Raw genomic sequence first — 22561 nt, 5'->3', positions numbered from 1 at the left:
TCTTAGCAACTTATGTACTCTGACAGCTCCATAAAGTCTGAGTACAACATTTCTCTTCAAGAAGGATATACAAAAGGACCTTGTTATGGAAGTGTTTTATTTGCCGCTAGAAGCAGTAAGGGGAAAGCCCTTATCTTTTGATCTTTTCCCATAAGAGGCAGCTGCTTTTCATGTTGTTTACAAAGGTTGGGGAAGTACTAATGCTTCATACTGGGCTAGGTGGGAAATAAGATCTGACTTTTTATGAACATTTTTGCAGGTTTTGGCTGGGGTAGTGTTAATTTTTGTTAAAATAACTGGTGTGGGACTCTGTTTCGGATTTGTGCTGAAAACAGAGTTGATGACACAGGGAGTTTTTTAGTCATTGCTGAGCATCACTTAGCGTGAAGGCCCTTTCTGCTCCTCATCCCACCCCCCCCCCCCCCACCGCACCAGTGAGGAGCACAAGGAGTTAGGAGGGGACACAGCCAGGACAGTTGACCCTAAATGCCCAAAGCAATATGGCATCATGCTCAGCATACAGAGCCAGGGGAAGAAAGACCCAAGAGGGAATGTTTGGAGTGATGGTGTTTGTCTTCCCAAGTCACTGCTACACATGATGGGGCCCCACTTTCCTGGAGATGGCTGAACAGTTACCTGTCCATGGGAAGCATTGAATTAATTCCTTGTTTTGTTTTGTTTTCGTGCACTTTTACCTGTTACACTGTCTTTATCTCAACCTATAAGTTTTCTCACTTTTCTCATTTCTTCCCCATCTCACTGGGAGGGAGTGAGCAAGAGGTGGGGTAGGGCTGAGCTGACAGCTGGAGTTAAACCACAACCACAACACTATTACCTACTGAAGCAAAACACCCAAATATTTTTAAAAGTCAGAATTGCAATAGGGAGCCTTAATTAGTTTTTGTTGCCATTAGCTTTTCTTTTGAGTGCATGAAAACAATTTTAATTAAAGCTTCCTTCTGCCTCAATTTCTCCAGATATCTTCCTGCTTGTGCAAAAAATACCACAGATGCCAGAGACTACAGCTTCCTTCAGTACACATCTGTGATTCACACTGAGGACAGATCCATTCTGTGCACTCAGTAAAGCTTGCCTTACATGAGCAGAAGAAAATTCAGTAATATTGTTATATCAATATTCAATTAAAATAAATACATGCAAAAAGGCTAAATCTTTACAAGGCAACTTCAGTTCTGGCCCTTCTTTTCTTTCACTTGCAAACTTGTCAATCTCCTTTGTAAAAAAAAATAAATTGAAAAATGCTTCTTTTACATTTTTTATTTTGCTCACCCTCCCAAGAGCAGTATGGTACAGAATAGTCTCTACATCCCCTGTGCGGATCTCTATTACCTGACTGTAGTCACAGGTGGTCAATCTCCAGTTTAAAAGACCAAGAAATCACTTATGATGTGTCTCCCAAAGCACAAATGCTAAGATGCAATCACAGGCTCTCAGCTAAGATTTAGAAGACCATGTAATCTTGAGAGACTAGACTCTGCCATTTTCTTCCAGGCTTTAATTACTTCCCATAGTCTCCAACATAACTTTCCCAGTTGTGTGATTTCATCTCCATCGGCTCTTTGTCATCTTCTCCTTACTTTCGCAATCCCATTTTGCACTTGTCACAGCTTCTTCTATACTGGGAGTCTTTGTCAGCAACCTGACTTTCCACCTACTAGCTTACTCTATATCCTGCTCTTTACCAAGTCCCAGTCATCTGTCCCAAAGTCTTAGCTCCCCTTCACATTCGTCATTTTCCATGTTCAGGTACTATTCTGCTAGCCCAGTTTCTTGTGAAATCTGTACCCTTGCTCTGCAATCCTGCTCTTTCCTATGTCAGTTGGCTTTCAGGCTCCTCCTAAGATCACATGGCCCTTTGATCCCTCACACTGTCTGCCCAAGCACCAACAGAGGAATCACTATGAAAGGACAGAGGAGTGGATATATCAGAGTTGGTCCGAATCAAGAGATTTCAGCAAAAGCTCTGAACTGCTCCACTCACACACCTGCTCCCTTTGGAGACATCACATTCAGGCAATCCTGCCAGACACAGCATGTGTGAGGGGACAAGGTACAATCTGGTTAACACCGGGAGCATAGATGTTGAGGATTCAGAAAGCTAGTAGAGAGCTCAAAGAGTAATCTGTTCCACCACATTGCTCCAGAAAGAATTCAACTATATTTATGTTGTTCCTGACTAACATTCAAACAACTTTTAATGATGCTAAAATAATGAAAATTCAAATTCTATTGCTTCAACTTCATTAATGTCGAACCCATTACATATCATCTGGTTGACCACAGGTATGGACAACATTGCTTCACAACAGCTTTTTGACATTAGGGAGTTATTGTGTCTTGTTCATCCTGACACTCTTCGTTCATTTGAGCTGAAACAACTTCAGACATTTCAACATTCCTTCATAGGCCATATTTTCTAAATCTTTTAATTATTTTCATTCTTCTCCTCTGTATACTCTCCAATTCATATACATCTTTCTTGAAGTGTGCAGCTCGATCGGGCATGGGGTTACAGTTGAGGAGGACTTCTCATGCCTTCCATGGTGTCATCCTATCTATATATCACACTACAACATTTGTCTTTACTGTAGCAACTCCTCAAGTAATCTATCATAAAGCACAGCTCTTCCAAAGAATTACCACCCAATCCTTTCCTTATACAGTTGATAACTACAGTATCTTTGTCCTGTCGAACAACTTAATTTTAATTCTGTCTCCAGTATAGTCACAGTCCCTCTCCGACTGGTGCTGCAGATGTAGCAAGCACTACTGAGGTCACTGTTAAAAATACACTGTAGTACTGGGCATTGAATGAACATTGAAAAAATATTTGCTAAAGTTTTCACAGGTGAATGGATGAAAACTACAAAATTTGGAAGACAGAAAATTTGGGCAGGCTTTCATGAAGACATTAAAAATGCAGATCTTTGACAAAAGGACACTGCCTCAGCAGGACCTAGAACCCAGCTAAAAACCAGAATGACAATACCATGTTTCTGAAATATCTTAGGATATTTCTAGTCTAATTCTCAATTAATTAATTAAAAAAAAAATTAGCCTGTGTCATAAAGACATGTGATGAACTATAGATTATATGTCTAAAATTTGCCAAAGTTATGAGAAACAGAAAAAAGGTTCTACAGCAGGAAAGATAGTTCAACTTTTTTGGCAGATGATGCCACTCAACCTAACTACCTCATGTGTGCTCCAACAGACACCCATAGATACCACAGATTCACAGGGCTTTCTGTCACTATTTTTCTCTTCTAACCCAAACTGTTCCACAGATCACCATAATTGTACTTTTTTCTTTTTTTTTTCCTGTGCTAAAGAGTTTCAAAAGTGGCTTTCTTAAAGGTTATAGAGAAAGACAGCATGTTACTTTGAAGAAAATCAACTTTCTTTGAAGAGCAACATGAAAGTCAGAATCTTGTATGGTTCATTTCACTTTAATTCTTTCCATCACACTCCCTCCACATTTCAACTCAACAATAAACATAATCTTTTATGTGCAGCATCCTCCTACAGAAACCTCACCACAAATCACTAGGCTGAGCTGCTTTACGAAGCTGCCCAAATCTGAAGGCTGATTTTCAAAACATGCTGAGTAATGAAAAAGATGGTCAAGCAGGTCAGCAGCGTGCACAGCATTTTGCACTCCCAAACACTAAATTGCGAGGAAAGCTTTTACTGATTTGGATAATTTTCACACTGTTTTTCTTAAGGCAATAATGGTGAAGAAAATAAAACTTCCACACGTATTATAATTAAAACTATAAGCTTAACCATTTCAAAGCATCTTTGGGATGTGAAGCAATTGACTTAACTGATTTGACTGTATGTGTTGATGATCACAAATGAAGGTAGTTAGCAGAAAAGTCATTAACTACCCTAACTGAGCTACATCACTCAGTCCCATGAACTAAAATCAGCTGCATATGATGGTATTTTCTTAAACAGCCTTGTTAAAGGCACAAAATTTGTATTCCTGTAATTTGGCACACAACATGCATATACAAAGGAGAAACTGAACTGTGTTTAAAAATGTACTGATGTACTTTACACTTTTACAGTAGCATCTGAATAATCTTCACTCAATGTGTGGTACAACAGCAGTATAAGCCACTTGCCCAGGATAATAAGCATCAAGATCTTTACATTTTTCTTCCCACCAAACTTAATTACCAAATCACTGGCATTAGGCCATGCGACACACTGGCTCTTGACCAGTATTAAAAATTATTTGTTACAAGTCAATTATATTTCTTTGTAAGGCTTCACCATTTTAACCCTAACGCTGAATGTAAAGCAATGGCAGATGCTGCATGCTTCTATAAAATATATTTTACCTCCCAAAGAGAGAAAGCCTATGATATGCAATGCATAGAATCAAAAGGAATGAAAGTCCCTTCAGGAATTGATGAGAAACAATAAGTGTAAGACCTACACAACAACTCATTGTTTCCTAAAGACAGAAATCATGGAGTCTCCACGGAAACAAACGCAATTTTATCCATCAATAATTCATTTAAATAAGATAAAAAATAGAATTTGGTCCCTCCAGTGGAAGCACTACTGTAATTAAAGTTAACCCTGTAACTTCAGGTTGCCTTCTATCACATTATTCAGCACCAATTGATTCTACTTTAATGTGCACTTTATATGACTTTATTCTTTTTCAAATTCATTGGATCAATGACAATATGCAGATGTTTAGAGCATCTCACCATTTACATCATGCTGATGGAGCTATTATGTAACTACAACGCCCTAAGCCTGTTGACTCCAAAGAAATTGACTGTACTTTTTAAACATGAAATTAGTAGGCTTATCCATTTTTGCTATAACTCTCTTATTTAGACCTTTATGGAATAAAGACTGTGCATTGATTTTGTGGGAGGGGAAAAAAAAATCCCTCAACAATCAGAGTCAGTGATTTTCAAACATGAATAATTCAGAATATAAAAAAAAAAGGTATGCTCTTGGTTTGTGAGGAAAAAAAGTCAAAACATAGTCATTCAAGCTTACACTGTCTATATAAAAATTCTGTTTGTGTTAGACTTCATTGTAAAACAACAACCAAACATAATCATATTCACAAACTCATCATCACATTTCAGTCAACACTTATTATGCCATGTGTTTCTTATTTAAAAAGAGCTTACCTGGCACATCTACAGTACGAGTATTGAAGTAACCCTAAACTACATTACTTACACAAACACATCCATTTTCATGACAGAGATACCTGGTAAAACAATAATCAGGGTGACTAAGAGCCAAAGCAGAAGAAACTACAAAAGTTATTCTTACTGCTGTAATCAGAAGTGTGAAACCAAAAAGGGTTGCATTCTAGTATCTGCATTTAAAGTGAAATCTTACAGCCAAACAGTACTTTTTAATAGTAAATAAATTTTGTTTCAGTATTCAGGAACTGTATGTTAAAAAAAATATTTTACTGAATGCATTTCCAGGTCACAACTGCTACTACCTGCATAATCTCACAAGGAAACTGACGAAAATAAGATCTATAAGGAACAAACCTGGGGGGGGAAGAAGGAAGGAAGTTAACATTTTAGCACAGGACCCAGCAAGTCAATCATGCTTCAAACCAACTGTGTCTGCTACCAGTGCACTTCTAAAAACCCCGTTATATGGCATATAGGAAAAAATAATAATTGCTTATAAGTGTCAAGCAATTCCCTCTAAAATGTAGGGTTGCCCACATAGATATTACAACAGGATGCTCTGAGACACATTTTCTTATTGGAGAAGAAAGACCCAATACCAACCAGCAGCAATCTCTTTACTACATGCTGTATTTATTAAAAAATATTTCAAGGTAGTTCTTGTAATTATCATCCAACTAGAACATAAATAAATATACAAATCACTTTCATATAAAGTTTTAATACATCTTATAGTGTTAAATTCAAGCTCATTGTTGCAATGAAATATTCAACTGCAAACACAAACTGTAATCTGATAGCAGCCAAGGAAGAGTTGAATTTGTCCATTAGATGAATTTCTGACCTGGATTCAAACCACCTAAAAGAAGTTATGTACAGAACTGCTAACTACTCACTATATTAAAATACATCAATGGCTTTGTTAAAGAAACTCACAATAATATTTATGCCCACTGATTAATGTTTTGGTATAGTTAGAAGACTTAATTGTCTATGCAAGGCACAACTAAAGTTATTTCGGATGGTAATTTCTTGAGTGTGCATTACTAAATACCAAATAAAAGTCAGTTCTGACTAATTTTTCACCTTTATTCTGTTAAAACATAGAACCTGCTACATGTTACTGCTATTGGCTAGCTTATATAGCTCAGAGTCTTAAGAAAAGAGCTCTTTTCACACAATTGCTATACACTGTTGAGGTATGTACAGAAGATCTGTTTGGGAATATAACAAACTAGATTATCTATGTATCTATTATCGACAGAATATCTATTATTAGGCCTGTGGTTGTAAATTACTCTTCTCTTTCTCCACGGCCCCATCCCCCAGCAGCAGATCATTTTCAGTGCCATTATTGTCAGGCATATTAAATTTTCAGGATGCAGAGTTGTGGTTTCCAGGTCTCTACTTACCCCTGGAACTGCCTTTTTAACAGGGCGTTTTTACACTTAAAATGACAGAGCAGAGGCATAGTAATGTTTTACGTATTACAGCTACAGAGAACCAGATTTGTAACTGACTTGCGGCAATCCCAGCAAAATTAATTTAAAAAAAGCAACCAAAAAACTCCAACCGTCATTCATTAAAAATGTCTCCATGAAATAGAAAAGATGCATGTAACACATATTTCAGTTCCTGAAATAGACGTTTTCTAACTGACGAGATCACGCAAGAAAACGATTTCCCATGTGAAAGGGTATTATCCCCAGCTTACCTGCTCCAGCTGCTGGGAAAGAGTAAGGAAGAGGGACGCGGCCCCGCTGCCTGCCAGCCGCGGAACGCAGCCGGCTCGTTACAGCAGCGCGGCGGCACTTGTGTGACAAATGGCTTACGGGAGCTCGAACAAAGCGATGCTGCTCTGGAGAAGCATCGCCGTGAACAAAGTCATCTCTCTGACAGCTCCTGCTTTTCAGCGAAGCTGAAACAATACAGGACTCCCTGGGAAAACGCTAACAAAGGGAAAGCAGAAGGAATTGGAGAGAACCAGCCCAGCCATTGAATTCCGCGGCAGCAACGAAGTGACACCTTCCGAAAATCACCCGCACGCCTCCTTGCACCTTCCACCGAACAAAGGCAGCCCAACAGCAGCAGGGAACTACTCACGGGGGGGGTTTCTGGCCGTCCTCCCGGCACAGCCTCCTGCCCCTCGCCTGCTCGCCGCTTGCATTGCCGAGCGAGAGGGCACAAGCAGCACAAAGCGGCAGGGACACTCCCGCACGGCCCCGCACAGCAGCGGACGGCCCCGCACGGCGAGCGCTCCCGAGGCGCGGCCGGGGCAAAGCGCAGCCGCCGACGCCGGAGAGGCGAGGTCGGGATGCGGAGCCCCGAGGGGGACGCGGAGGCTCGGGGGGGGGATGCGAAGCCCCGCGGGGGGATGCAGAGCCCTGGGCTGCGGCGAGGCTCCCTCCCGCTATCGGCACCGCAGCGGCCCTTGCGCGGGGGGAAGGGGTGGGGCGGCAGGGTCCTTCCTACCTGTGCTCCCTCTCCCTGCTGCCAGAAGGGAAGAGCCGGTGGCTGCTGCGGGCGCCTGTGCCGCCGCCCAGCCCGTCGGATGCCGCCCCCGCGGCGGCCACCCCATGGCAGCGCGGCCGCCACCGCTCACAGGCGCCCCGCAGCGCCGCGCCCCTGCCGCTCCCGCATCCCTGCCCTCGAACTGGCAGCGTTCGGCTTCTCTTGTTGGGAAGGAAGGGGTAAGGCTGGATTTACCTGGATTCACCGGGACTCAGCACCGTTGCACTGCCCGAAGAGGAAAGTAGCTCCGGAGGAGAGGAGATCCACAGCTCCGGCTGCATCCCGGCTCTGAAACCCCATTTGTTTTCTTCTCGTCTGGCTAGTGGTATAGCTACACAAATACTTATCCCCTTCCTTTCCTAAAAAAATAGGAGGAACTACGAGAAATAAAACAAAAATCAGCTGCTCCTCAACACAGCAGTAGAGAAACCACCCTCCCTTTTTTCTCATATCCTTAAATCCCGTATTTGTATCAGCTCTTCTGGGGCCCCACTCTTCCAATTCAGGTACCAACAGCAAGATTTTACCAGTGCTGGACACCTGTTTCCTGAGTTTCCCAAAGAGAACATGGTAAAAGCAGATGCTGCACTTAGTACTATCTAGACTCTTCCACTTTTTGAACCAAAATTGATTATGTGATTCATGATCTTCCACTGCTGAGAAAGATGTATTTTGCCAACCGCCTCTCCAGATTCAGGTGTTCCCTGGAGAATAAGGCTTTACAGCTTTGGATTTTGCCTGTTTTTCAATTTTTTGGCCCAGTCAGAAATGGTCCTTCTGGTATTCTTAAAAAGAACTAGGTCTTACATAAAAATGACACCCAGGCCGGGTTGGACCAAAGAGCTATCTCATACTTTTTTTGTCTCTGACTGTGCCCAGTAACAGATGTTTTAAAGGAAGAATATAAGTTTAGGCAGGCATTTACTGATACTCTCACCCTCCTTAGTGATTTGTAGCTCAGTGAATTCCCGAGTCAAAGTGATACTTGTGTAAGAAACTAGTCTATGACTCTGAAATAAGTATTAATTGCTAGGAATCACTTTTTCACCTGCAAGCTTCTAGAGATGACTAGTCATACAAGCCCTGGGAGGTGCAGTCCATTCCCTTTTCAGTCCCTTCACAACTAAAGCTATAGGATACAGGGCACAGATAACTCTGAATTTTAAGCTCATGTACCAGCTCTAGTATTTAGGTGGCTGTTAAGTATATTGAATGCTACCTTTACATTAGCAAGTGCATATATATATATATATTTCCAAAATATATGGATACAAAGCACCTCAATTACCAAACCTGAATTTTGTAACACTCCTCCAAAAGATTCAGGGGTTTTGCTGTGTTTTGCCTTGTTGCTATTGCAGCACTTACACATTTTTAAGAGGTAGAATTGGATGGTACAGAGAGAAAACTTCAAAAGTAGCCACCAGGAAAGAGATGAATCCAGCCTTTGCCAGTTCCTTCAGATCAGTCAAATTGCTCAATTACATGAGATCTTTCTTGGCAAAGGTCTCTCTTCTTACTTGTCTGGAGCAGAAAATAAGTTAAAATGAGATTTTTTTTTTTCCCCTTGAGAACTGAAAATTTCTGTAAAGTAATGCAGTCACAAACCTCAGTGGCAAAGTGATAAATGGGCTTCAGGCACACGTAGCTTTATTAGCAAGTTTTTCACTTTGGGTTTAGTAGATTTTATTACTGAAATATTAGAAATCCAGAATTTCTACGGAGAAACCCAATCCTGTCCAGGATGTGCCATGATTGCTTGAAGAGACCCCGGTCCACTAGGTGGCACAAAAACACCGTGTAAAAGCCAGGAGCAAGCCAGGGGTGCCTACCTCCCACTCAATATCTTAATGCATTTATCCAGAGCAAATGGGTACTGGTAAAGATTGCAGACACAGCTATAGTCCAGCAACCCAGCCAACTCTTTTCAAATAAAAACAAGCTCAGATGTCAACATGTTCCTTTGGACTTAGAAGCTCAAAGAACTCAAAGAACATCTCCCTCAAAAGCAGTATCTGCTCCTGCAGACCTTGACTGACTCACAGCTGACTAATCACACTGAAATTAATTTCTGTGTTTTTGTTCATGAAAATACAGCTGTCTCTGCTCAGGAGTACTAAAACTGAGAAGAAGCCACTGACATTCTCATTTTTCCCACTTTCTTCCAATTGCTATTTTGCCATTTTAGTTTAACTCCTGCACCATCACCTTGAAATGGTAAAGGACACACCACTGACAATGCTGGTGAGGCAGCCCTGCTTGGGTGATGTTGAGCTAGCAGCAGACACGGGTGGGATAGGCAACTACAGTAATAAATTCCAAAACTCACTTGAGCTCTATTGTTGATAAATCTAAATATGGAGATAAAACAATGGTAATTATTTTTATACTTGTAATTTTTCAAAAGTCAAAGATCATAATATAGGTAATAAGAGTCAATGTCACCACAGCCGGATAAGCACTTACCTGATCGCTTTGCTGTGTGGAACTGTAGGAAAGTTTCCCACAGTCATAGAATTATTGCTCCTCTGAAGACTGCCTAGTCCAACCCTTGCTCAAAGAAGGGTCATCTGCAGCAGGCTGTCCAGGACTGCCCCTCAGTGGGTTTTGAATACCTCTGTGGATGGAGACTCCACAACCACTCTGGGCAGCCTGTCGCACTATTTTACCACCCTCATGGGACAAAAATATTTCTTATGCTTAAATGGAATTCCCTGTATTTCGAGTTGTACCCATTGTCTTGTAACTCCCCTGAGTACAACCAAGAAGAGACTGTCTCAGTCTTTTTACTCCCAGCCACTTTTTATTCCCACTCCTACCCATAGTTATTTATGTATATGGAGATGTTCCCTCCCTCAATATTTCTTTTCTCAAGGCTCAATAACCCCAGCTTACTCAGACCCTTCTCTTGTGAGAGATGCTCCAATCCCTTTGGGGCTCTTTGCTGGACTTGCCAAGAACGTCCATGTCCATGTTGTATTGGGAGCTTTATGGTAGACATCGTGTGTTGGGGTTATCTTGGCCACGCCATGTCTGCAGTTCACATGCTAGAATGGGCTGCCACTGTGCAGGGAATCTGCCAGAGTGCCCCATGCTGGTTCTGCTGTGTGTTGGTGGGTGTTGCGGCAGAGGTAACATTGCAGCTTGACAGAAGACAGATGAGTTCTTTGCCTTTGTGGCTGAAACACTGCATTAATACACCAACCACTGATAATACTCCAATGTTTCAGCTACTGCTGATCAGTGCTTGCACAGCATCAAGGCTTCCTCTCCCCCTTATCATTTACACTGGAGGATGAATTAATACTGCTGCAGTTATTATGATCTTTGTGTGACCCATGAAGAGTCAGAGGATGAAATGAAACTGGAATGTCTGTATACACAAAGTTATAAGACCAGGGTACCAAAACCACATACCATTGGTTTCTTACGCTGTTAAAAAAGAAAATGTATAAAGTTCTGTCCCAAGGAATGATTTAAAAAAAACCCAAAAGTCTCCAGTCCTATAGAGTAATTTAGGAATAATAGCTTTTGTTTAATTGAGCAATTTAGGTTTTCATACACTGAAAAAACCTGTCCTTTTATTATCTCTAATTGCCCCTCTTCTGACAATAGACTTTCTTTGTTTCGTAGAAAAACAGCCCCAATGATTACTGCTTCACCTTTATTATTTTTCTGAAGTTATTTTTCCCCCCTCCCCAGCTGTAGATAACAAAAGACAGATAACCTGAGTATACAGAGTCTCCCTTAATTTCAGGTCTGCCACATTCTCAACTCACTCCATCTGAGGACTACAACAGTTCATTAGGCTTCCATGTGCTTTTGATCTTCCAGAAGGTGAGGACTGCACAGTAGCTTTTTGGAGCAGAGTCCAGAGAGTCACATGAACATCCTGACTCACATAAGGCTTGTTTCATACATGACATATACAGTAGTCCACGGATTTAAATCTTCTGCAAATTTGTGCTTGTTTTCTGCTTCATGAAATGAAATACTTGATGTTAAAGCAAGGTTGTATAAAATTTACTTTTGTTTTCTTCTAGTTGCTTACATGTATATAAAATAATAGTAACAAGAAGGCAATATGACAGCTATAGTACACTCTGAATATTAGTAACGTTTTAATATTAGAAATCTGCACAGGCTTTGGTCACCAAAATGATACCAGTTTTATTATAATAGCTGTGCTCAACAAGCTGCTAATTCTTCATAATTTATATCCATGTAGGAATTACTATTAATTGAAGTGTTATGGTTTTAATTGCAATGTCAAAATATACATTTTTTGGTAACACGAAATATACTGTTTTCAATACAATGGAACACTTGCTTTTTTAAAAACTCAGATTCCAGTTTAAGAGGGTTTATATACAAAATAAGATATTTAAAAGTCACCACTGAAGACATCAAGAGCAGAACATGAGTTTTCTCCTTCTTACTGAACTGCCTCAGCCTGAATTATTAATGCCAATTAGCATCAGTGGAAACTACTGACTTAATTACAAACAGTATTAGTACATAAGTAACATTTAGAGATGACAACTTCCCCATTCCTGTAACTGGCAAATGAAAGACCTAGAAAATAAAATGTATGAGATGCACTCACTATGAATATGTAGCTCCTTCCATGGCTCAGAAACCTAAAGCGATACAAGTATTTTCAGGTATTTCTGAATGGGTGTTCTAAGTTGGCTTTAAGTAATAAAATTTAATATATATGACACAATATTTCCAGTTAACACAATATTCTTTATAATTTCTAAGTGTGACAATCTTAGTGCAAAATAGACAAAATCTAAGAGCAAAAAAAGGATTTTTTCCATGTTATTTAATATGTGGCTTACACTTCAGAGATGCTTGTAATGTTAGCTAGTAACCACAGTTTTTTACTGAACATGAGGCAAGCAGAACACTACCTGTTGGCCAGTACAAGGATGTGCAGCCATGCATCCTCCCATTTCTAGTCCTCTCTATAAGTCCTATGAATACACAACATGTCAAGCTGATGGTGTGTAATTATTAGAAAACTGCATGTTCTCAAATAGAAGAAGGATACAATATACAATTATTTGCATAGATGGATGTTAAGAATATATCCTAAGATTGTGATCACTAATCGCATCTTACTTCAAAGCCCAAGTTTGAAATGCTCCCCTGCTAAATACACCAGATATTTTAAAGATTAGTTCTCGCTTCATTTACCTAGTATGTATGTCACAACATAAAGTCCTGTGTCACCTCTCCAACCGCTTGAGCTTAACTGTGCAAAGGATTCCAGGTGTCGCTCTGAACTTTTAAAACCAACATTTGAAAAGTATCTCCAGATATGATTCAAAAGTTTGAATATAAAATACTTTGGAATTTTATAATATTTAAAGCATTTCAATACATCTTTAAAATGTAATTTTTCTTTTCACTTTTTACTTAATATGGGGATATTTAAAATGCAATTTCACACAAAGATAAAACAAAAGAAGACAAATTAGTTGACAAAAACAGTAATAAAGACTGATATATATATATATTTTATTAAGAAAAGATAAACAAAATACATTCACAAAATAGATAATCAATACTTTTAAATACCATGAAGTATGACCTGTAAACAGAAAACACTTGTTAGAAGCTTAAATATAGAATTCATCATGGGTATAAAACATACACTGGCTCAGCACTTGTAAGACAATTGTGGATATTATTCTGTTAGCTCATATTAAGATGAATGAAGTTCTGCAATCATATGAGATAAGCAAACAAATAAAATCGTAAAACGAAAACAAGAGATTGTCAAATCAAGTACTCGTTTCCTTCTTATAATTATTATGTTTCCAAAGTTGTAACAAAACTTAGTCAGGCTTGATACAAAACCTGTCAAACAGCCAGCAAAAAAATTGTCATTCCCACCAGATGGGAAAGCAGAATTTTGCAAAGTTGATTATTTCACCCTTTCTCAGAGATTTCAAAGGTAATCACTGATTTGAAGAACACAGAGGTAGACTACAAGATAGTCTTCATAATTTAAAAAAAAAAAAAGTCTTTATAACAAGGTAATACTTCAGTTGCTTAAGTACTGGTTATTCCTTGAAGCTCACATTTCTGGTGGAGAAAGAAAAAAAGTCAAAATAAAGTTAACTACTTTATTTTACTAATTAATATTAGGATAAATTGTAATAATTAGCTTTAGCCTCCTCATATTCTCTTCTGTTATTCCTGAATATCAACTATTAGCATATTATTTAAAATTCTACATTCAGTTCATTGACTCATTTCTCAAAGTAGAAGGGAGACAAGGAGGAAGAGAAAATTCCTTGAGAAGATGAAATCAGATTAGAAAAAGAGACAGTTGTAACACAACAGAACAGTAATTACAAAATACACTTTACTGTGGTAAGCTCCCAAGAAGAAATAAGTAAGCAGGATGAAAGATGGTGACAGTACTGCTGAGATCATTCTACTGTAATGACCCACTGATAGGTTTAAAAGGTAAGACATACATAACAGCTGTATGTGAATTCAGTTGTTAAAACCCACTTTCTTTAAATATATATACTTAATGAAAATGGGATATTTTCTGATAAGATATGGTACAGAGCTGTCATTGTTAAAGTTAAGAATGCAAATATAAGGACAAAAATAGTGCACTACATTGTATTCTTCAAGTACAGCAACTGGACTTTTTATTGCTCTCAGGACTCACTATAACACAAGGAAGACTACAGACAACTCTTTACTGATGATACTCTTCCTCAAAAATATATTATCTGTCATCATCTCAGTCAAAATGTTGATTTGCAACATTACAGGGTGCACCTAATGGCTCACCAGTAAACCAAGAGTCGTAACTGCTGTTTCATCCTCACTGACAACATTTTTGCTAGTTTCCATTTTTTGCTTTGCCCAAAAACTCACAGAAGAGAAAAAATGCTGACAATGTGGGTTTATGCCATGCTGACCTCAGTTCTCAGGAAACCTGTGTTTTTGTTAACAAAAGTAAGCTTATGAACAAGCCATATGTATTTACCAACAAAAATAAACTTCAAAATCTGTCAGATTTATGAGCTGTTACAGCACATGTATTTCCTACAACAATCACTGTTTACCTCTCCCTGTCCTTCCTCTCTTCACTGCAATTTATTATGTAATATAGGACAGGCAGGATATAACGCCAATAACCAGGCCTGTAACATAAAACTGACATAATCTAAAACAACAATCTCTAAAAGAACAAAAATGTCAGTGAAAATGAACAGGTGAGAGGCTGATTTTGATTTCCTTTTTATGGACTCCATTAATCACAATCTTAGACCTTCATAGATTCAAGGACTAACAATGTATTCATTATTTTTATGCACTTGTTTTGGAGATAGTTTCATCTAATGCATAATGTTCAAATGCATTTTATGGTTGGACTCTCTTCTGTGGAGTGTTTGTCCCTCATTGCTGTACTTGAGAGAATTTCACAGCTTTTCTCTCAATATGAACCATTTATTGTTTGGAGATAACTGTTAACAATAATAAACTGGCAAAATATATTTGGATATAAGTAATGGCAATAATAAGCAGGCAACACAAGCAGCTGTCAGCTTGTGCAAGACCGCTAACAAAAACAGGAATGAGAATCCATTTATTATATGGTCTTTGGAGAGTGCTTTGCATCTACTGTTTTCAATCAACTTTTTATAGTAGGAGAGACAGCAAAAGCAGAACTTAGAAACACCTGAAGTATGTAAAAATTTCAAATAATCAGAAAGGTTTTATTTAGAAACAATTTAAACTTAACTCAAACTGAAACAATCTGCTAAAATCAAATCACTTACTTTTCAGCTGATGCCTGGTCAGTTGTCCTTACAACGCTCCGTTCAGGAGAACGTGAGGGAGACCTGAATGTTGAACTGAGAGGAGGCGAAGCGCGTAATGATGATGTAGAGAGACCATGTCGGCGCATTTCCTGAATTGCACGCTCTCTGCCAACAAACAGCAATTTTAGTTACACAGAACTTAGGGACTGCACGATGTTAAAGCAAGAAAATGTAACTTTTCTCTGTATTTTTACTTGGTGATTTTTCGCAATACTTTACAATAAGTTTTGTTTTCTTGTAAAGTTACTCAATTTTATTCTTATTTTCATGAGAAAGAATTGTTTTACTTTTAAAGGCAGTGGTTAACGTAAAATTTACAAGAAAATTCAGAAACTGTATAAGATTTTTCTTTTTTAATTAAGCAGTTTTCAAGATGAGCATATTATATTTTGCACAGCAAGAGGAATAGAGTCTTCCATAAAAGTTTCTCAGTATTGAAAAAAGCAAGTTTTAAAAGTGAGAAAGAAGAAATGAGAAGAGTCAACTCACTGAAAAAGCAGCATCTTACCTTTCAAATCGCTCAGTTGTCAGTTGTCTTTTTAAAACATCACAGTCAGTCTGCAGCTGTGCAGCTTTACTTCGAAGTATGGAAACCTCTCTATTTTGGCTGCTTCTAAAAAAAAAAAAAATCACGAGAAGCAATAAAGTTTTCTTTGAACACCATCAGCTAGGAGCTTAGACAATTTAGAGCAAGATAAAACAAAACCAGATACTAAACATGTTGCTTCACACAGACCAATCAAAGTCAAATTAGAAGCAAGAAAGCAAGAACCAAGTGAATGTAACACAATGTTTCCAGAAGAACATAAGGTGAGAATGAAGTGAGAAGCTCTCACTGCATCCTAACTACATTGTGTTCTTTTTCAGACAAAGGCAAACACAGATATGTTTTATAAAAACAGACAAAACAATTAAAACATTAATTTATTGATTCACTACCCTCTTTTGCATGTGAGATGTTCTTTATGTGTACATTAAAAAAAAAAGGAAGAAAAAAGCAGTAAGTATCCACATAAAATACAAACATAACAGTAAAAATTGTATCAAGTAGCCTGGAACTATCTGGCTAGCAATGAAAACTACTGAATCAAATCTACATAAAAAATATATTAATGCAAATACCAGACCAGAGTCTCATGGCTTGTCAACTATAACCTTGGTGTTTGGGCCCAACTGTTTCAACTGCAAGAATCAAAATGAAAAGCAACCTTGAAAATCTTAACTAACATAATTAAATATACTTCTTAGTAAATCATCGGCTTGACCAACCCAATGCTTGGTTGCAAAATACTATTATTCTTTATGAAGGAAGAAAAAAAAAAAATCATTGAGTGTAAAATAAGTTGTCTAAATGAGAACCGAGACAGCTGTGTTATTCCATACAGTCTTCAAAGCCAGTATGAGGTGGAGTGCTCAAAAGTCACTTCTGGAGAAGTAAAGTTGTACTAGTTTATTGCTAAAGCACTGGACTGGAATTCTGAAAAACAATTTTCACTTCTAGGTCAGTCACAGACTTCCTGTCTGGTACCCGCTGGTCTTTGACTCCAGGAAGATGCAAACTACTCAAGAGATTTGTTCCAAAAAGAACCGCAGAATATTTTTTCCCATGTTCCCTATTCATCAGTAAAATTCCTAGAATGGTATCTTGATCCAGTATGTTGAGAACAGATGCAGAAGACAAGAGATCTCGATGATATCATCTAAGTCCTTCAGAGACAGGCATATGCTTTCAGGATGGAGGTAAGAATTCGGGGCCCAGTATCATTATTGTAAAATAAGAAAAGAAAGCGAACACTTTGTGAGTTCACAGGTTATTCTATGTCAATGACAATTAAAATTAAGAGTACGAAGTAAATAACTCAAAATTTAGAAATATTTTAATTTGAAACCCTTGTGCACAGTAATCATCATTTAAGTTCACATGATTATACACAATTTTCACAGGAAATCTGTCTCTTTCCCAGTAGATGCAGATAGCTACACTACTTCCTGAGAGCTATTTCATATTCTTCTTTTAATACTTTATTCACTATAGAGCCTCAAGATCTCATTCACTGTACTATCACCCAAATAGCACTCCAAGTAACGCAACTACTCACTCTACAGAGCTCATAATTACAGCACTGAAGAATTTCACAAGTTAAATTTAATTCTGAGAATCCTGAAGTCAGAGGTTGTGGCCAAGCCAAATGAATTTTTGTATTTTACAATTTTTGTATTTTACAATTTTTGTATTAGACACAACCTAATTGTCACATATTTCAGTCACAGCTGTGAGCATTTAAACTTCCTGTACTTTAGAGTGCAACTACTACAAAACCAAATAGTAGAAAACAAGGTATACACAACTAGTTCTCACATGTGAACATTTGCCTAGCAACATGCAGAACCTTTGAGATAAACAGAGGAAAACAATTCAACAGAATAGCCACTCTTCTACCAAGACGTTTTCCTTCTTCCTGCAGTATCACATACTATTAACAATGCAAGTACCGACATTTACAACAAACAAGAAATGAACCCTACAATGTGTGCAGAAGAAAAATAGCGAAAAAATTACTATGCTAGTTAAATAGAATTTTATAATGTTTGCACACAAAGTAGCTAAATTTAATTTAAGTTAAAATCTCCTTCTTTCCTGGTTTTTTTTGGGTTTCTGTTGGTTTGTGTTTTTATTAACTCTCACATATAACTTCATAATCGGGACATTGCATTAGCTTATGTTGATTGTATGCAACTAATGTTTTTCCCCCAAAGTAAACCAAAATCAGCAATACTAAAACAGGAAGCAATTAGTTGCACAAGGGTGATTAATAGCATTGTCATCTACAGATCCATAGAGACTGCTGCTACTTGAGGTGGACCATCATCAGCCCTAAGCTGTAGCCTCTATGTAAATCAATCAAAAACATTTTTCTTGCACATCTGTGTCACCAAGTCACAGACAGCTTTTACCTGTTTAAGGTTGCTATATTCTATATCTCATAAGGAGCATTATCTGTCCTATTACTTTCCATACATTTTCTTTCTCTCCCTACCTTAGTGTTTACTAAGTGGGTGTATCTGTTTTCCTTTGTCTGAAATTCTACTTGGACTTTACTCTTCACTACCATCTCCATTCAGCTGCTACTCCTCCTTCTTGCTTTTTAATGCAGAGCTATCACTACAGTCACTGGCTAGTATATCCCTTGGAGAATTATCATGTCATGATACTTGGCAGTTTTAGTTAAACAGTTTGACTTGGTGATCTTAAGACTCTTTCCCAACCTAAACGATTCTAAGATGACACATCATGGACACTTCAAATTCCCTGCTCCATAACATGAAGAAAAATTTTTAACCCCTCTGCTTCTCTCGTACATGAATTTCACATATACAAAATATCCCCCCCTTAACTTCATTGCTTCTTCTACAAGTGTGTTTAAAAGTTATTTCTTCTGCAGGCAGATGCACAGCATAAGAAGTTGCTCGCCACATATAGTGCAGATGTCAGGTTCAGTTCTGTTTATATTTCAAAGGAACAATAACTTGATACAGAACTTTTTCCTTAATAGTTGATATCAACAGCAGCAGAAGTACTTTTGCTTTTTTTAAGCACTGTGACTTCACTATTTATTATGTGATTCTTATTTTAATCAAAGTAAGGATAACAGGCATCTTCAGTAGATAAGCAATTCACATTTACCATGGATTTAATATACTTTGTAATTTTTTGTGAGCTGTAAACATATGTTAAAATTTTATTTGAAGTATGTTTCCTTTGGAACTCCTGTTTAAGTTTACTGCTTGCACTAAACAGATGTCCACCAAAGTGCTGATTAATGAAAGCAGTATGAAAGATAGGTAAAGAAACTTTAAGTAAATGATGATATGAAAGGCCAAAAGACATTGCTGCAGAAACCTGCTCAGCCATACCGAACATCCAGATTTTGTGAATAAGTATTGTCACACAGAAAAAGTTTTTTTGTAAACCACATAACACACATACACTTGTTAAAACTTACAGTTTGCTCTCAGCAAGTGTTAGCTTGTCTTTCAGTAACTGAATTTCGGTATCTTTCTCTTGGGATGTTAATTGGTTCTGAAATTCTTTGTCTCTACTAGTAGCCAGTAACGTTTCAAGATTCTGAACTGTAAGTCTCTCACTGGATAACTGCTTTTTCAGCAACTCTACTTCTGATTTTATATCTTCTAATTCTCCTAGAACCTAAGGCACAAATTGTATACATTATTAATACACTGGTTTACAAACACAGAGAATTCTATTTTGTGAAGAGTTGCTATAAAAACTGAAATGATCGTCTCATAAAAAAGAACAGGAAACTGAGCTCACAAAACAAATTAAAGCTACAATTATTCTGAACTATACTTAGTTTAAAACTATTCAAGCTGTACACCTATCACATGTTTTACTGTGAGCTGGATTACATAATGCTAGAAATGTTAGGTAAGTTCCAGGAACACTTGAGGTCTTGAATATTACAGTACCAGAAAGCCTGACCAAGTCACTAAATAAAGACAAAATCAGCTGTAAAGAAAAAGGTTACGGAAATATGAATATTCAGAACTGTTTAAATTATTTCAAAATATTTAATGAATTTCAGCTGTATCTAAATTCAATTTAACTGAAAAAAGCCATTAGGAAAAGGTCTTTAATATCTAAATAAGAAGTGCACTATTTGCTTTTGGTAAGTTGAAAATTTGAGTAAATTAAAAAACAAAAAAACCCCCATATAATTTGTCTCTGGTATTGCAAAAACTACAGCTGCAACATTTTGCAGTGATATCGAATGAAAGAAACTCCATCTTTTTGTACAAAAACCACAGACACAGATCTATATACTGTAAAATTTATAATTTATATAAAAATGGGAAACTAGTGATGTAAATTAACTTGGCTTGCTCTCAGAAGTGATTCTTTTTTCCAAAAACCATTAAAAGCAAAGGAAGTTATTTTATTATAGCAAATTAAATTTGCCTTTTCTGCTTACCCTTTCATAATCCATGCTTTTGGACGTCAACTGTCGAGATAAAAGATCTTTGCCAGACTCAAGTTTCACACAGAGTTCCCTCACAGAACTCAGGTCTGCTAACACAGCAGCCTTATCCTGATTTTCACGTTTAAGGTCCTCTTCCAATTTGGACATGTTTTTCGTAATGGTGGAGATCTGAGATTCATACACTTGATGTGCAACGATATGCTAAACAAAGACAAATACGGATACACCTTCAGTGTTAAATTTAACAGTTTTCTGCTGAATAACTTGGGCTTTCTAAATACTTTAGTTTCTCTCTAAAATTAACTTTCCCTATAAAACTAACTTCATATTACACTTCTTCCCTCTCCCTAAATTACAGCTGAGGACAACTAATAAACCATCGCTGCAATTTTTAATCACCATCTTGAAGAATTATACAAGTACTATAAAAGAGTGGAATGAGGCTGCATTCCAGCTTCAGAGAATTAAAAAGCTTAAACCCCCAAAAATATAGCCTATTGTTTACTCAGCTTACAATATAGTCTCTAACACTTTTTGGCATGAGAAAAAATGTAGCCAATCCACAACAATTACACTCTAGAACTTCACTGACCTCCATGAAGTTACTGCTTCTAAAATATAAACCTCATTATGTTCTATGATATTGGTCTAGGTTTCAGTATTATGGAATCCTGATTCTGGATTTGGACTATGTCTAACAGATTTTTACCTTGACTCCAACCACCAATGCTTCAAATACCTCATTCAAAGCTTCAAAGAAACGTAAGATCTAAGCTTAGAAAGTACTCATAAAGCTATGTGCAAACATTTTGAAGCAATATACAAAAGTTTCTTACAGAGACAGTATCATAATAGCAATAATAACCCAACAGAAGAGTTCCAAAACTATCAAAACATATGCCATTAATCTAATTTTGGGAAAGTAGGGAGAAGGAAAGCACGTCTAAACAAAAGCAGTTACTGTTTCAAAAACTCAAGTGTCCATATTTGAAACATTCACATATAGAAATTATTTTCTATTAAAATGTTAAAAATACCATACTGACTTTATTGAAAAACACCTGAATGTATCCCACTTTCCTTGAGAGAATTTCACTGCACAAGTTATTACCCCTTGAATCTCTTTTTCCAGAAGTTCTACTCTCTCTCGAAGATGTCTCCGATCTGTATCTACTGAAAGGAGTTCAAGTCGTATTGAGCTGCTTTCTCCTTCAGCTTGATGAGCCTTCATTTCCCAGTCTTCAGCTTGCGTATGGAGCATTTGGAATTTTGCTAACAATTCTTGGTTTTCTTGTTCCTAATAAAACAGTAAATCACTCTGCAATGATCAACATACCTTCAAGTTGATAGATCTTATTTCATGCCTACTCCCTGCAATTATATTTGGGTTTTTTTTTTCAGAAAAAGTAGATCTTTCTTCATTTTCTTCATCGTGCTATCTGGCAACTACTAAAGGGCATCATCCCTTTTGCAAGTCCAGATAGCAAATAAATACAGTGATGGCATTCAGTTTTATTAAAATGGAAGTACTTACATGTAGAAGTTGTTGATGAGTATCAAGGCTCCCAGGAGAGGGGTTATTTTAGATCTCTCTGCATTGTCAAGGGTCACATTACTGAGATATACTGAGTGCTGCCCTTTCCAAGAAATTCCAGCAGAACTCCATTTTCAGTCTTTTACTTACTGTGCTCTTACAAATATTTGTATTATAGCAGTGCCTGAAACACTGATAATCTATTTGAGCAGTCTATCATACAACTACAAAACTGCAAGCTTTACCATTTGTGCAGTGAAAACAAATGTTGCTTGTGAATTTTAATTTGGCCAAACCGCAAGTGTATATTATAAAGCAGTGATTAACTTTTCATATTTACCTACATTCCCTTCTTCCCTGCTCACGTAATGTGCAGCAGGATATGCATGTTGCTAGTACGAGTCAGATTTACCTAATGAGGAAGGCTACTGTTTTTGAAATTCCTTC

At 37.6% G+C, this 22561-nt stretch overlaps 1 protein-coding gene and 1 long non-coding RNA gene across 7 annotated transcripts in view; both read right to left on the bottom strand.

Annotated features, from left to right (window-relative positions):
- Window positions 1-7765, bottom strand: part of LOC113964348 — a 70687-nt gene extending 62922 nt beyond the window's left edge. Inside the window, exon 1 of the long non-coding RNA XR_003533165.1 lies at window positions 7683-7765. This is a non-coding gene — a long non-coding RNA (uncharacterized LOC113964348). The remainder of the gene's footprint in view (window positions 1-7682) is intronic.
- A 5458-nt stretch (window positions 7766-13223) lies between these two features.
- CEP135 (centrosomal protein 135) overlaps window positions 13224-22561 on the bottom strand; it is a 36376-nt gene continuing 27038 nt past the window's right edge. For 5 of the 6 annotated variants that reach the window (XM_027676417.1, XM_027676420.1, XM_027676419.1 and 2 more), the window contains 6 exons: window positions 21692-21877; window positions 20572-20781; window positions 19585-19787; window positions 16089-16193; window positions 15539-15685; window positions 13224-13817 (listed from right to left, as the gene is read on the bottom strand). In XM_027676417.1, the coding sequence (XP_027532218.1) occupies window positions 13796-13817; window positions 15539-15685; window positions 16089-16193; window positions 19585-19787; window positions 20572-20781; window positions 21692-21877 (873 nt within the window). In that variant the 3' untranslated portion in view covers window positions 13224-13795. Of the gene's footprint in view, window positions 13818-15538; window positions 15686-16088; window positions 17307-19584; window positions 19788-20571; window positions 20782-21691; window positions 21878-22561 lie in introns of those variants that run through there. The other variant, XR_003533161.1, reaches the window with a different exon arrangement.

Source organism: Neopelma chrysocephalum, unplaced genomic scaffold (genome assembly GCF_003984885.1).
Source record: "Neopelma chrysocephalum unplaced genomic scaffold, ASM398488v2 Primary Assembly neopelma1_42, whole genome shotgun sequence".
Taxonomy (NCBI): Eukaryota; Metazoa; Chordata; class Aves; order Passeriformes; family Pipridae; genus Neopelma; species Neopelma chrysocephalum.
Note: the sequence above shows the minus strand (reverse complement) of the source record. Positions and strands in the feature narration are given on the sequence as shown.